The 15,001-nt window shown below is 37.9% G+C and overlaps 1 protein-coding gene across 1 annotated transcript; it reads right to left on the bottom strand.

Moving 5' to 3' along the window:
- Positions 1–558: 558 nt before the first annotated feature.
- LOC138903172 (uncharacterized) lies at positions 559–1,366 on the bottom strand. Its single transcript, XM_070191097.1, has 2 exons — positions 968–1,366; positions 559–816 (listed from the first exon to the last, which is right to left on the bottom strand). The coding sequence occupies exons 1-2, from the start codon at positions 1,364–1,366 to the stop codon at positions 559–561; spliced, it is 657 nt and encodes a 218-aa protein (XP_070047198.1).
- Positions 1,367–15,001: the final 13,635 nt, after the last annotated feature.

Below are 15,001 nucleotides of genomic sequence, written 5' to 3' on the forward strand. Positions count from 1 at the left end.
AGGCCAGAATGTAGTTCAATTATAAAAGACGACTGAATTCGATGAGGATTGCCTACGTATTCCTTTCTGAGGAAATCAAGTTTGTGTAGTTCCTGAGCAACATACAAAAGTGATATTTGGTTTTTCTATTACAAGAGAAAGGGGGAGAGAAACCGAACCCTACGTGGGTTTCCTACGTATACCTCCGTGGGAAGTCAGGTTGAACGTAGTTCTGTTACAGCAAAAACCTAACTCTATTTGTCTTCAGACGTAGTATCTCTTGATTGCGTCTTAGTTGATAGGCTTCGTGTTGACTCTTCCATCCATTTTTGCCAAGATTCGAGCTCCATTCGATAGTGCTCGGTGAACCACATAAGGCCCTTGCCAGTTTGGTGCGAACTTTCCTTTGGCTTCTTCTTGGTGGGGAAAGATTTTTTTCAAAACCAACTGCCCCGATGCGAACTGGCGAGGCTTCACTCTCTTGTTAAATGCATTGGCCATCCTTTTATGATATAGCTGACCATGACATAATACATCTATTCTTTTCTCGTCAATGAGCATGAGTTGTTCCTGTCTGACCTATATCCACTCTGTGTCGTCCAATTTTGCCTCTTGAATGTCCCTTAAAGACGGTATTTCGACCTCTGCATGTATCACAGCTTCAGTTCCGTATACCAGCATGTATGGCGTTGCCCCAGTGGATGTTCTCATGGTAGTCTGGTAACCCAGTAAAGCGAAAGGTAGTTTCTTTTGCCTTTTCTGTAATTGCCCACTATCTTCCGTAGAATTCTCTTGATATTCTTGTTGCCTGCCTTGACTGCCCCATTCATTTGTGGTCTGTAGGTTGTGGATTGTGATGGACGATTCTAAACTTTTTACAGATTTCTCTTATGAGGTCGCTGTTGAAGTTAGCAACGTTGCCAGTGATGATAGACTCTAGTATCCCAAATCTGCAGACGATGTTATTCCAGATGAAATCTGCCACTACCTTCTTTGTGACAGCCTTATAAGTAGATGCCTCGATCCATTTGGTGAAATAGTCGATAGTTTCCAAGAAGAAACGGTGTCCATTTGATGATGCGGGCTCTATAGGTCCAATCATGTCCATGCCCCAAGCGGCGAACGGCCAGGGTGAACCCATTACGTTTAACTCATTCGGTGGAACCCAGATGAAATCCTCATGAATCTGGCACTGGTGACACTTCTGTACGTAGCGGATACTGTCGCTTTCCATAGTCATCCAAAAGTATCCAGCTCTCAAGATCTTCTTGGCTAATGTGAACCCATTCATGTGGGGTTCGCATGTTCCTACATGTATATCCTCCAATAATCTGGTTGCTTCAGTAGCATTTACACATCTCAGCAAACCTGAGTCTAGGGTCCTCATGTGATATAATCGTTAACCGTTTAGGTGCATTGCATCCCAACGTGCAATTTTCTATATGCTAAATGTCTCAAACTAACAAGGTTATTGTGTGTGCCGATTAGCCAAGTTTCGTTTAGGTGGTTGGTTTTTTTGGTAATCTGGCTGCCCATCCATACTTCACAAGATCTAAAGGATAGGTCCCTATGGCTTCCGAAAGTACTCTGCCAATTATCAACCCCGAGGATAGCCCGACACCGGCTATTCCACAGCCAGAGTCAGTCACTGCTAAAGAAAATAGAATGTTGTGCCTTTGCATGCTAGAGATGTGGGAAGTTGATGGTAGGCTATAATCCCGTGTTTTAATCAATTATTACATTCCAATTTACTGCACTTTAGTTGAGTTTGAGCTTTAATCGCTAGTATTTTGTGCTAATTGTGTATTTTATGCCTCGTAGGAGTGATTTCGAGCTATGTAAATGTTATGGAATGAATTTAAGTGATTTGGAGCTTTTAAGTCTAAGTAAAAGACCAAGAAATTAAGCCAGAATCGTGTTCGGGGATCCACGGATGATAGTTAAGAACGAACGAAGAATCGAGCGGGCATATTACGCAGTGTCTAGTAAAATATACATAACGTTTTGCTCGTTACTCTATTTGGGATTCACAATATATTGTTGGAAAGCCAATTCCAAGGGATACAACTTTCATGTTTTATGGGTTTTCAAATTCCCAACAGAATAGGGTGAACAGTGCGCAGCAAGTGCACGGTCGCGCACTGACCGTGCATATGAGGCAGAACAGTGTGAAAAGTGCGCGGCCAAGTGCGCGAGCACACTTCCAAGTGCGCGGCCGCGCACGGCAAAAATGTCCCTTTTCGTGTAGGAGAAGGTGTATTTGTTTGGGCCCGACCCTACTTGGTATATATACATAGAAAAATGGTATTTTGAGGACTTTTGACATAATTTAGACGTAAGGAAGCTAAGGAGAAGAGGGAGAATAAAGAGCACAAGGATTTCACCATTCATCCCCATTCAAGACAAGGGTTTGGATGTTTTATATTTTTCTTTGAATTAAACTTAATATTGATGAATTTCTCCATATCCATGGAGTAATTATTCCTTAGGGATTGATGGATTTGGTGTTTTGAGAATTGTTTGTAGATATTAACTCTAGTTTTATGTATTAAATCGTTTTGGGTTTTCTATTATTGCATATATATTCACTTGTTTATGTAATCGAAAGAGGCATAATTTGTGATGTTCTGCATTATCCTATTGGTTGAATTCATTGGTTCTTGTTAGTAATCGAAAGAGTCTAGTTGAATCAATATTTAGACCTAGTTAGGAGGATAATCAAAAGAGGTTCTCCTAAGGATCAATCCACTACGAATTCTTGTATATATTCACCAAGCTTAACTTAGTTCATATCGTAAGGTTGAGACTTAATCGATAGAGGAGTTTCGACTGAATGTTTGAACATAATAGACTGAATGTGAGAGACATACTTGAACCACAGAAGTGAAGTAACTAGAGTTAATTCCCAAACAAGTATCTTACACCTATCCAATCAACCCCTATTTTCTCCCCTTGATATCTTCTTGCTTACTCTTATTGCAATTGTCATTAGTCAATAGTTAGATTTTTTTTAATGTTAATTTTAATTCACACAAATCTAAATTATTGATCATCTTGAATATCAATAAAGTTGTAAACTACGAAAACACTGTTTAGCTCCAATCCCTATGGATACGATATTTTCTATACTATATTCGACTAGCGAGCATAATTTTGTATTGTGTTTTTAGCTTGTCAGATGCATGGTTTAATGGGAGGGAACTTCCAAGTGCAATCCCTGGGTTTCCCGAGATGATCCCGAGATTAGGTAGGGCTGCTAACGTCCCTATGTCCAACCCGTTTGTCCCATGTGGGTATCCTCCAATGCCGACCAATGGACCCGGCATGCCTTGTATGGTTCGCCCTCTAGTGACAGTTTCAAGGGAACCGCCCGTAATATTCTCCACAGCACCTCTCTTTACCGCAATACAACCAATTGTACCTAGGCCGTATGTTGAGCCTCCGACTTTTACATTCCAGGGCCCACAATTTTAACTGGACATGACCTATGTCAGTATGTCACCCCATACTCATAAACTCAACCTCTACAATGTGAGTTCCTGGGTGAACAAGAAAGGATGGTCAAGAATCCCGAGCATGAAGAAATGGCTCGGAAGATGAAAAGCCTAGAACAAAGCCTATAGAATATGAAGGGCCTAAGCGGCCAAAAGAGTGTTTCCTACTCTGACCTGTGCATGTTTCCCCGTGTCCACTTGCCAGCTGTCTTCGAGACACCAAAGTTTGAAAAATACGATGAGCATGGAGACCCGATCGCTCACCTAAAAAGATATTGCAACCAGCTAAGAGGTGCTGGTGGAAGAGAGGAGATGTTAATGGCCTATTTTGGAGAAAGTCTCACAGGAATTGCTTCTGAGTGGTACACGGATCAAGAAATCGACCATTGGTATGTGTGGGACGATCTGGCCCAAGATTTTGTCCGCTAGTTCTAGTATAATATGGACATCGCTCCCGATAGAAATTCTTTGTCAAATTTGAAAAGGAAAACCGCGGAAAATTTTTGTGAATATGCAATCAGGTGGCGGGAGCAGGCCGCCAGGGTAAAGTCTCCAATGGATAATATATAAATGGCTACATTCTTCCTACATGCCCAAGAGTCAGACTACTTCTAAAACATGATGTCTGCTATGGGGAAGTCATTCGATGAGGCCATTAAAATTAGAGAGATGGCCGAAAATGGTTCCAAAACGGCCCGAATCTTGAGTCAGGCTGCCTTTAAGGCCACATCATGGGCTGTTCAGAATGGTTCGGAGGGGGGGTTGATGAACAAAAATAGGAGAGAAGAGGGAGCCATGATGGCTTTGAGCTCGAGGGCCCTCCATAGGTCATTCAACCAATCATATATGCCTCCTAAAGTCCCACAAAACTATTACCCCCATCAAGATGTTGCTTATGTTGTGGCACTGCCTCACTATGCGCTGATGAACGTGCAACCTTACACGCGGCCACAATATTATACATAAAATCGAGCTCCATCTCCCAAAAATGCCTGTCCCTACCATTCTCCATATAATCCCCAACAAAATGTTTCCCAATACAATCCTCGACCAAGAGCGCCCCCCCCCCCAGATGGAATCAGTTTACCCTATTGCTATATCGTATTCAAGTTTGTTTCAAAAGTTAACATGCAAGGTCTGTTGCAGCCAGTGGCCCAGAACTGGCCGAACCCTGAGTTCCCCTTGGAGAGAGTTGATGGAAGATGTGAATACCACTCTAGAGCAGTGGGACATGATACGGAGGACTGTTGGACCCCCAAGAGGGCAATTGAAGACTTGATTGAAGCTAAAATAATTGTTCTTAGGGAAGAAGAGGCTCCCAATGTGACCAACAATCCTTTTCCTACTCACAACAATGGGCCAGTCGTTGGAATGATCTATGAAGATGGGGAATTTGATCTGTCTCTGAAAGCCATAGTACTCATCGCCGCAACAGAAGAGAAACCTAAAAACGGGTGCCAAACCTGAAAAGTTCCTTGTCAGATGGGAGTCTCGATAGCCGGTCTTGCCCTCCATTCTACGTTCGGATTATTTCAAGGTGTAATCTGAATGTTTTACTTTATTGTCTTACTTTCTAATATAAACCCTTATATATCTTAAAATTCAAATAAATCAATATTTCATCGTCCATGAATGTCTCTTTTCTTAATCTTGTCACTTTTCTTATTCTTTTTTTAGTTTTGTAAATGCAAATTTTAATAACATGGCATGTTTGGAGACTTCATGCCTAGATCCTAAAGCGGTGTCAGACTTAGAAATAATGAATCAAGAAGAAGAATATTTTGAAGATAAGGCTTGTAAGAAAATAAACAGAGAATTGGAACAGTAAACCTAAACCAAGTCCAAATGGAACCACCCTTACTTGATTGTTTTATGGCACTAAAGCCGTAATACCAGCAAAAGATGAAAATTTCCTCTCTTCGGATCATTGTAGAACCCGAGATTGAGGAAGAAGAATGGGTCAAGACCCTACTAGAACAATTGACCTTGATTGATGAAAAGCAATTGGCCACAGTTTGTCACAGGCAGTTGAACCAACAAAGAATGACCCGTGCCTACAACAAGAAAATGCGGTCAAGGAAATTTGAAGTGGGGATACTCGTCCTGAGACATATTCTCCCGCATCATGAAAAGATAAGGGGAAATATGCGGAAAGGTCCCTACATCATAACAAGAGTGTTGCTAAAGGAGCGTTGTATTTGGGAGACGTCGAAGGAAATGTCCCCAAGACAATTGTCAATACAGATGCAGTCAAAGGTACTACATTTGACCCTCTATGCAGCATTAATATTCTCTGATTGGGATGACGAAGGCTTTTATTCTCGCTACCCAAACACCATTAATCCTTTGCCAATCCTTTGAACCGGTTACCTTTTTTTGATTACCCTCTTTGGAACCTGAGTTGTTATTGGAAAAAAAAAAAGAGAGAGAAGAAAACAAAAGGAAAAAAAAAAAGAAAAAGAAAGAGAAATGAAGCAAAAGAAATGAAAAACAAAACAAAACAAATCAAAAAACAAAGTTCATGTAATTGAATTATGTCCGACCTCATTCCGAAAGGATTTGTAGGAGCCTCACTCTAGGGTTCGGTCACACCAAACAAAAAATTCACATGCCCCCAAAAGTTGAAACTGGGGCAGCAGTTATGACTTTTTGGCGATGATTCCGTCTGGAAGTTTCCAAAGTTGTAGTTCAATCCAAAAATCTTTTTACCTAAATCCTTTTCAAGTCATTCCAACCAATCAGCGAGAATGTGTAAAATCAAAGATCACAGATATTTGGACCTGGAGCCGTCAAGAAATGAGAGAAATAAAATGAGAGAGTCGAATTGGTGAAAATCCTCATGGGCACCGTAAGGCAATGGTGAGTAGAGAAAATAAAATAAGAGAGTCTTATTAGTGAAAACCCGCAAAGGGCACTATAAGACGATGGCGAGAAGAGAAATGAGAAGTCAGCTAGTGAAAACCCGCAAAGGGCACTGTTGATCGAAAAGAGGATCCACACAGCCATGACATCAACATAGTCCTAGACAGAGTTTCTTTGTTTAGAGGTAAAAGTTGTGATGAGTTTCTAAGAGACAGACGGTTTACACAGATCAGGCATCCAGTCCAAAAGGCATGTCATGTTCATTGAAGTCCGCATGTACTCCCAGATAAGTCCGTCTTTCTATTCCCCGAAAGGGACACCTCTTGTTTAAACTCATTCTCCATTCCATTGCTTGTTTTCTTTGAACCCCTTTCGGTATAACTTTGTTCCAAAATAAGGCAAAGAAGAGACGTCAAGACTGATTTATCGGGCTCTCGTTCGACACAAGCTGATATATTAAAAAGGCACCCATCCTCGGTAAAGGCATCAAGTTGACCCCGACTGGCCGTGGTGGACGATGCTTTGAAATCGAAAGCTTTGGAAAAAGGAAATAAAGTTGAAGTGCCTGCAAGGGAAAAATGGAGTTGAAAAGGTTATGTCCCACGCAACTAACCATCTTGACAAAGTTTGAAAAACTAAAGGTTCCCCAATCCTCTGAGATTGAAACTTTGGAAGAAAGAAGCCAAAAGTGAAACGCCCACAAAGGCAAAATAAAGTTGAAAAAGGTTATGTCCCACGCGACCAACCGTCATGGCAAAGTTTGGAAAATCCAAAGTTTCTCCGGGGTCAGAAATGCAATTGGTATTGAGGAAACAACTAGTTGTAGTTGAAATCAACAAGAAAATAGGCAACGATCAAGAGACTGAAACACACAAGGCCACAAAATCAACTACCGTTTTAAACTAACAATTGTTCTTTGTTGAAAAAATAGAAAACACACAATGCAGGAAAAACAACCTCGCAAAAAGAAGGTGCCACTAAAAGGAAATCACGTGGAGACTAAAAACAACTCTGCAATAGCAGAATCTCTCAAAAGAAAAAGGGAAGTCTTCTCAAAATTCTTTCCCGCATTTTACTCATATTCTTAAATTAAAAAAGAAGAAGAGAAAAATAGCAAAAATTCAAAATCATGGTAGTATAGGATACACCAATCCCTAGCTACATTTTCGAACATAGGGTACACCATTCCCTAGTTGATGTTTTATACATAAGGTATACCACTCTCTAGTCTTCTTACCGCTATAGGGTACGCCAATCCCTAGTTGTGTTTTCCAATATAGGGTACACCACTCCCTAGTTGATTGATCTTAAAAGCAGGGTACACTACTCCTTGATATCATTATTGATTGAGCTTAAATACAGGGAACACCACTCCCTGATATCAATTTTAGACATAGGGTACACCACTCCCTAGTCTCCATACCAGTATAGGATACATCAATCCCTAACTGTGTTTTCCAACGTAGGGTACACCACTCCCTAGTTGATGATATTTTAGACATAGGGTACACCACACCCTAGTCTCCATACCAGTATAGGTTACACCAATCCCTAACTATGTTTTCCAACGTAGGGTATACCATTCCCTAGTTGATGTTTTAGACATAGGGTACACCACTCCCTATTCTCCTTACTAGTATAGGGTACACTAATTCATAGCTGCGTTTTCCAACATAGGGGTACACCACTCCCTAGTTGATTGATCTTAAATGCAGGGTACACCACTCCCTGATATTATAACTAATTGATCTTAAAAGCATGGTACACCACTCCCTGATATCATTATTGATTGAGCTTAAATTCAGGGTACACCACTCCCTGATATCATTTTAAGATATAGGGTACACCACTCCCTAATCTTCTTACCAGTATGGGGTATACCAATCCCTAGCTGTGTTTTCCAACATAGAGTACACCACTCTCTAGTTTATGATATTTTAGACATAGGGTACACCACTCCCTAGTCTTCTTACCGGTATAGGATTCACCAATCCCTAAATGTGTTTTCCAACATAGGGTACACCATTCCCTAATTGATGATATTTTATACATAGGGTACACCACTTCCTAGTCTCTCTACCAGTATAAGGTACACTAGTCCCTAGATGTGTCTTTCTAACATAGGGTACACCACTCCTTAGTTGATTGAGCTTAAATGCAGGGTACACCACTCCCTGATATCATTACCAATTGATTTTAAATGCAGGGTACACCACTTCATGATATTATTTCCAGTATAAGGTACACTAATCCCTAGCTCCTTTTCAATATAGGGTATACCAATCCCTAGTTGATTGAGCTTAAATACAGGGTAAACCACTCCCTGATATCATTAATAATTGATATTAAATGCAGGGTACACCACTCCCTGATATCTTTGCAAATATAGGGTACACAATTCCCTAGTCTCTTTACCTGTATAGGGTACACCAATCCCTAGCTGTAATTTCCAACATAGGGTACACCATTCCCTAGTTGATTGATCTTAAATGCAGGGTACACTACTCCCTGATATCATTTCTAATATAAGGTACGTCATTTCCTCATCGCATTTCCCCAACATAAGGTACACCAATCCTTAAGTGAGATATTAGTTTGACAATAAGGGAACACCATCCCAGAAAAAAATTGATCAAATCATCATGATCTCTTCAAGTTACACCATTCCCGATACTTTATTGTTTTTAATAAAGAAGTAGTTTAGAATTTTGTTACAATAACTCATGAAATTTTTCTGGTGAAAACTGAGGCAGAAAAATTCCATTCGTTTATTTGTCCTAGTATCTGAGCAGGTATTACCTCGAGGCACAGGATTCGAGATGACCAAAAGAAGAGGTCTCAATCCAAAAAAAAAAAGAAAAAGAAAAAGGAAGTGAATCCAAAATGTAGAAGTGGATGAAAAGATGTGGATTGCTCAAGACATGATTGAAGTCACGGGCATTGCATTTCTAGTTTGATCAAAGAAGAAGTCATAGAAGAATAAACTAGCACCTGCAACTAGTAAGCATCAAGGTTCAGTTCAGAGTCTGCATGAAGAACCAGACAAGACTCAAGATCAAGTTTCAGAAGACTTATAGATAGGAGCCTTGTAACTCGTAGCTGATAGGATTGCTTAGTTCCTTTTGATTTTGATATAATAAGGAGTTCAATGAGCAGTAACAACAACAACAAACAGCAGTGAAATCACAGCTCTTTGGTAGTCCCAGCTATCAAAACTTCCAGAACTACACTAACATGATTCCTTTATAGCCAAGGATATGTAGGCAACCTTAGACGCAAGGTTCAGTCAAACTTTTTAAAATGCTTCTCACGGAGTATCAAACGGGCAAAAAATATTCATGATTGCTTACTTTATCTTTGCTCGAAAACTCTTCATGTTCATGAGCAAAGATGAGCAGCTGTGAGCATGTAATTTTTGCCTATAATGAAATCACTCCTAAAATGTTCCAAGAATTAGTTTCAAGTCATTTATAGAATTTTAGGAACCATTTGTACTTTATATGATTAAATCATAAAATGACAAAAATATTTAAGATTTAATCCTCACATTTCCAGATTTTAATTACATGTTAATTGCATTACTAAAATACAAAATCACAAAAAATGCATTTAGTCACTTTACATTTTAGGTTTAATTGATTAGTTTTTTTTTTTTTTAATTTGTAAAACTAATTAATTAGGTAGTTAGTTGTTAAGCTAAAATAGACCATGAGGTTAAATTTGCAAAATAGGCTTTAATTAGGATTTTTAAACTAAAAGGCTAGTTTTGAAAATCAAACAAAAATGAAGAGGGAGATATGTTGAACTGGGCCAACGCCCAAAAATGGCCCAGTTGGTTTTAAAAACGAGGAATTTTCAGAAACTACTATTGTTTAGTAGCTATTAACTTTCTATAACTACCATATACATAATTACTTCCTATAGCTACTATTCAGTTGTTATGGTAGTGTATTCACATGTATTTACGTTGTTGTATTAATGAATACAGCAGTAAAAAACGCCTAAAATCAGGGCAGTCCAGTCGTACGCGCATGTATTCATATGTATTCGCGCCATGTATTCATGAATACAACAGTAAAAAGCGCCTAAAATTAGGGCAGTCCAGCTGTACACGCATGTATTCACATGTATTCGCGCTGCTGTATTCATGAATACAATAGTAAAAAACGCCTAAAATTAGGGAAGTCCAACTGTACGCGCATGTATTCACATGTATTCGCGTCATGTATTCATGAATATAGTTGTACGCGCATGTATTCACATGTATTCACACTATGTATTCATGAATACAGTAATGACAATCCCTTAAAAATAGGTATGTCCAATTGTCTAAGAGATAGGAAAAACATAAATAACGTATTTCATGTCTCAATGGTAGTATATACCATAAAATACTTATTTTGCTATAAAATATAAAAGGTAGTTATAGAAAATAATATTTTAAAATAATTTTGGTTTATAATAAATAGGGTGTATATATTTGCTATAAGGAAGTAAACTTTTCATTAAAAACTAGTAGCCTGTTACCCAATTACCCGAAGGCCCGTCCAATTCGCCCCACACCCCCGATCTAGTACACACCCCTAAAAAATGCCAAACGGCGTTGTTCCTTTTCTCTATCTATTAAAACGGACTCCCTTCACACACAGAGGAACACGCTCATTCTCACCATCTACACACACGCACACTCTTTCACGCATTTGAAATTTCTTCATAACAGCTGAAACAAAAGCTGGGGAAATTAAAAAAAATTCGAATGAAGATCTGAAAAAATCACAGAAGCTCAAAAAACAAAAGAAAACTGGGATTTCGAAGAAGATTTAGGGAGTAATTGATTGCTGAATTTTCAAAGTTCAAATTCCTCTTCCCTGGATATATAAAAGGCTGTTGAAGCTCGAATTCGTGGCTGTTTGTTGTTGTTTGTTGCTGTTCTGTACTGGAAACTGTTCCTGTTGCTCTATTAAGCTAATAGGTAAATTCAGAAGAGCCCTTTGAATTTTGTTATATTTATTGATGACCGGACTCCTGTTTCCTACTTGAAATCGTGTCTAACTGTTGATTCAATGTTTGTTTGCCTTTGAATGATTCAACAGATTCCTCCTGTGTTAGATTTAATTTATAATGAGTGTACTTGTGCAACCTGTGATATTGAGAATTAATTTACATTCTAACAGACTGTTAGAAGGTGGATTTGACATGCGAAGTTTCTAGAGTTAATCTGAAGTATTGGGATGTTATATTCTGATCTGTTCCATGTGATTTGATAATAACAGCATTGTGTTTGTTGTAATTGTGAATCAGTTTGAGGAAGTCGAGAGTATTGGGGACTATCACTGTTTTTTTTTGCAATTGATTTCCTTAATTGAAATCTGTGGCTAATTATGGGTAATGACCGTAAATATACATGTAATTCGTTTCATATGTGGTTGTATAATTGTTTATTTTGACTTGTTGAAATTGGTTATTGGTTAATTCCTTTTAAGAATAGTTAGACATAGCTATAGGCTCAGATTTGAGAGGGCTCCGTCACTGAATATAATTTAATCTCGAAAAGGGGTAGGACAGCCACTAGTATTCGTACGTGATGTGCTGGAGATCTCACGTGAGCATTTAAATAAATGTAGCTCATGATTATATTAGTTACCCTCCCCCTAATCAGTGTTAATTTAAAAAGGATTATCCAACACAAGATTGTTAAGTCATTTATTTAACGTGAACTCACTTCTTGAGCTGAGGCTACTGTTCAAATGTCATTACTCCCTTTTTTTTATCAGGCATTTCATAGATTCACATGAACTACATGATATACTTGCTAATTACAAATAAATTCCATTATTCTCGAACCCTTGCAACAATCTCAAACTAGTTTATATGAACAACCCCATAAATATCGTAGTTTGCTTTAGGCACGCGTTAATTAATAATCCGTAATGGTTATGGGTACTTTTCCAGTGACATAACTGTGAACTTAATCCCAAAATCAAGTGCACGTTCGCATGCCTTGACTTAACTTCAAATAAATAAAATAAATATGTTGTGAATCACGGGTACATTTCACGTGGCGTGATTTATGATGTGAACAATAATAACAAGTGTGCGACATCGTGACTTATTTAAATAAATTTCATAAATGCTTAAAATGTACAATAAAAGCGGTAAAAGATAAAAACGCACATAGGTCTAAAACATGTAATAATCGGATAAGTAAGCCAGATGTAACTGTGAAAAGACTGTGCTAAAATCACAAAATTCGGAAATGCCTCACACCTTCTCCCGGATTAACAGAATTCCTTACCCGGTCTTTTGTGTTTCACAAACTTAAAACAAAGTCAAATTTCCTTGATTTGGGATTAAAAATAAATGGCGACTTGGGACGCCGCAAATAATTATTCCAAGTGACGATTCTTTTCAATAATATCACTTAAGTGAGAAAACTTCGTTTTCCGTAAAAAGGAGGTGTGACAAGCACAACATTAGCCCATGGCTCAACCACATTGTATACAAGAATACCAACAACCACATTGTATACAAGAATATCAACAATAACAATGAATGTAAAATACTCAACAAGAAAGATGTCTCAACAATAAATAATTTTGTTACGTGATAATGGCTTTCACAACTTGAACACCAATAACTCAAGAATGAGAGAGACAATGTATAACCACGATATTAAATAAGAATAACTCACAATGGAAGAGATAACGTGGAACAATGACTTCAAATAATGGAAATCAACAATGAAAGAGATAACATGAACAATAATTTCAAATAATGATAATCAACAATGAAAGAGATAACATGAACAATAACTTCAAATAATGATAATCAACAATGAAGAGATAACATGTAACAATAAAAGAAGCAACAAGTTCAACTAAAACATGAGAGCAATTTATCAATTAGGATGTAGAACAAGTGTTAAAAAGTCATTTAAGGCATGTAAGGATAGACTAACACAAGTAAGAATAAATTGACTATGAGAATTTAGAACATGATATGACAATTCAATTAAAGCATGGAAAGAGTGTAAGTATCCTAAATCGGTCAAAAACCACATATAACACATGTACCCACTCGTCATCTTGCGTACACAACTCTCACATAGTACAAACGACACAATCAATCCCAAATCCAAAGGGGTAGTTCCCCCACAAAAAGTTAGGCAAGATATTTACCTCAACTAGGCCAATTCAACCCTTGAAAATAGTTTTTCCCTTAAAATTCCCCTCTACACCGCTCAAATCTAACCAAAATCGACTTAATATCATCAAACAATGCAAGGGAAATCAACTACAATAGATAAAGCTAAGATCTTTATACTTTTTTAAAAAAAGTCAACAAAAGTCCACCCATGGACCACCCGGTCAAACCCGGGTCCAATGATAGATTTTGACTACCCAAGAACCCACGAGTTCATATATGTGATTGGTTTCAAAATCCGAGTCCAAATGGACTCTCAAACCTTAAATTCGTATTTTTCAAAAACTTGACATTTCACAAATTTTCACTTTGATTCACATGATTTTGATGTTAAAATCTAAGATATATTAATGGAATATGATTAGAAATATATTAGAATCACTTAGCCAAAGCTTGTAGATGAAAATCCCCTCTCCAAATCGCCTCCTACCGAGTCTAGGGTTCTAAAATGAGAGAATATGAGATGAAATCCTGACCCAGGCATCACAATTGCGATACATGTGGTTTCCTTGTTAAGGTCGCAAATGCGACCTTGGTATTCACAATTGTGACATTAGAGACACCAGATTTTTATTTTTCAGTTCAAAACTTTCCGAAATATGTCTGAAACTCATCTGAGCCCTCAGGGCTCCAAACAAAACATTCACACAAGTCTAAAAATATCGTTCGAACTCGCTTGCACAATCAAAACACAAAAATAACATCTTAAACTACGAATCGAACACTAAAACGCATGAATTTCAAAGTAAAGTTTAAGAATTTCTAGAATTACAATTAAACGTACGAATCCTATCAAATCAAACTCCAAATGATACCAAATTTTGCAGACAAGTTCTAAATAGCATAGCGGACCTATTCCAAGTCTCAAGATCAAATTCTGAGCTCGATAGCTAAAAGTCAACCTACGGCTAAACTTTTCAACTTCAAATTGCCAAATTTCAGCAAAATCACATAAATCAATCTACGGACTTCCAAATTTAACTCTAGGCATACGCCCAAATCCGAAATCACGATACGAAGCTATCAGAACCATCAAAACACTATTCTAGAGTCATTTTCATAAAAGTCAAAGTTTGGTTAATATTTCTAACATATGCTTCTAAGCCAAGAATCAAAGGGTCCAACATAATCCGAAAGATTCCCGGAACGAAACTAACCAACCTCGCAAGTCATAAATTAATAAACACACATGTGTAAAGCATAAAAAGGAGTAACATGGTGCAATTACACAAAATAACAGATCGAATCGTTACAACGAGTATTAGTAGAAACAATAGCAGAATAGAGAAACAATGATTAACATGAAAATAGGAATAGGAAATACGCAACAGAGGGTCCCAGAATATCATCTATGCTCAAATTCATGACACAACATGGATACGGAACCATCGGCCATAAACATTCATAATATAACATCTTTGTTGCGGTGCGCAACCTGATATATATATATATATATATATATA

Source organism: Nicotiana tomentosiformis, chromosome 12 (assembly GCF_000390325.3).
Source record: "Nicotiana tomentosiformis chromosome 12, ASM39032v3, whole genome shotgun sequence".
Lineage (NCBI taxonomy): Eukaryota > Viridiplantae > Streptophyta > Magnoliopsida > Solanales > Solanaceae > Nicotiana > Nicotiana tomentosiformis.

Coding starts and splice junctions, on each gene's coding strand:
- LOC138903172 (XM_070191097.1), bottom strand. CDS start 1,366: ATGAGGACCCTAGACTCAGGTTTGCTGAGATGTGTAAATGCTACTGAA. Junction 817..967: donor ATAAGGCTGTCACAAAGAAG/GTAGTGGCAGAT, acceptor CACAACCTACAG/ACCACAAATGAATGGGGCAG.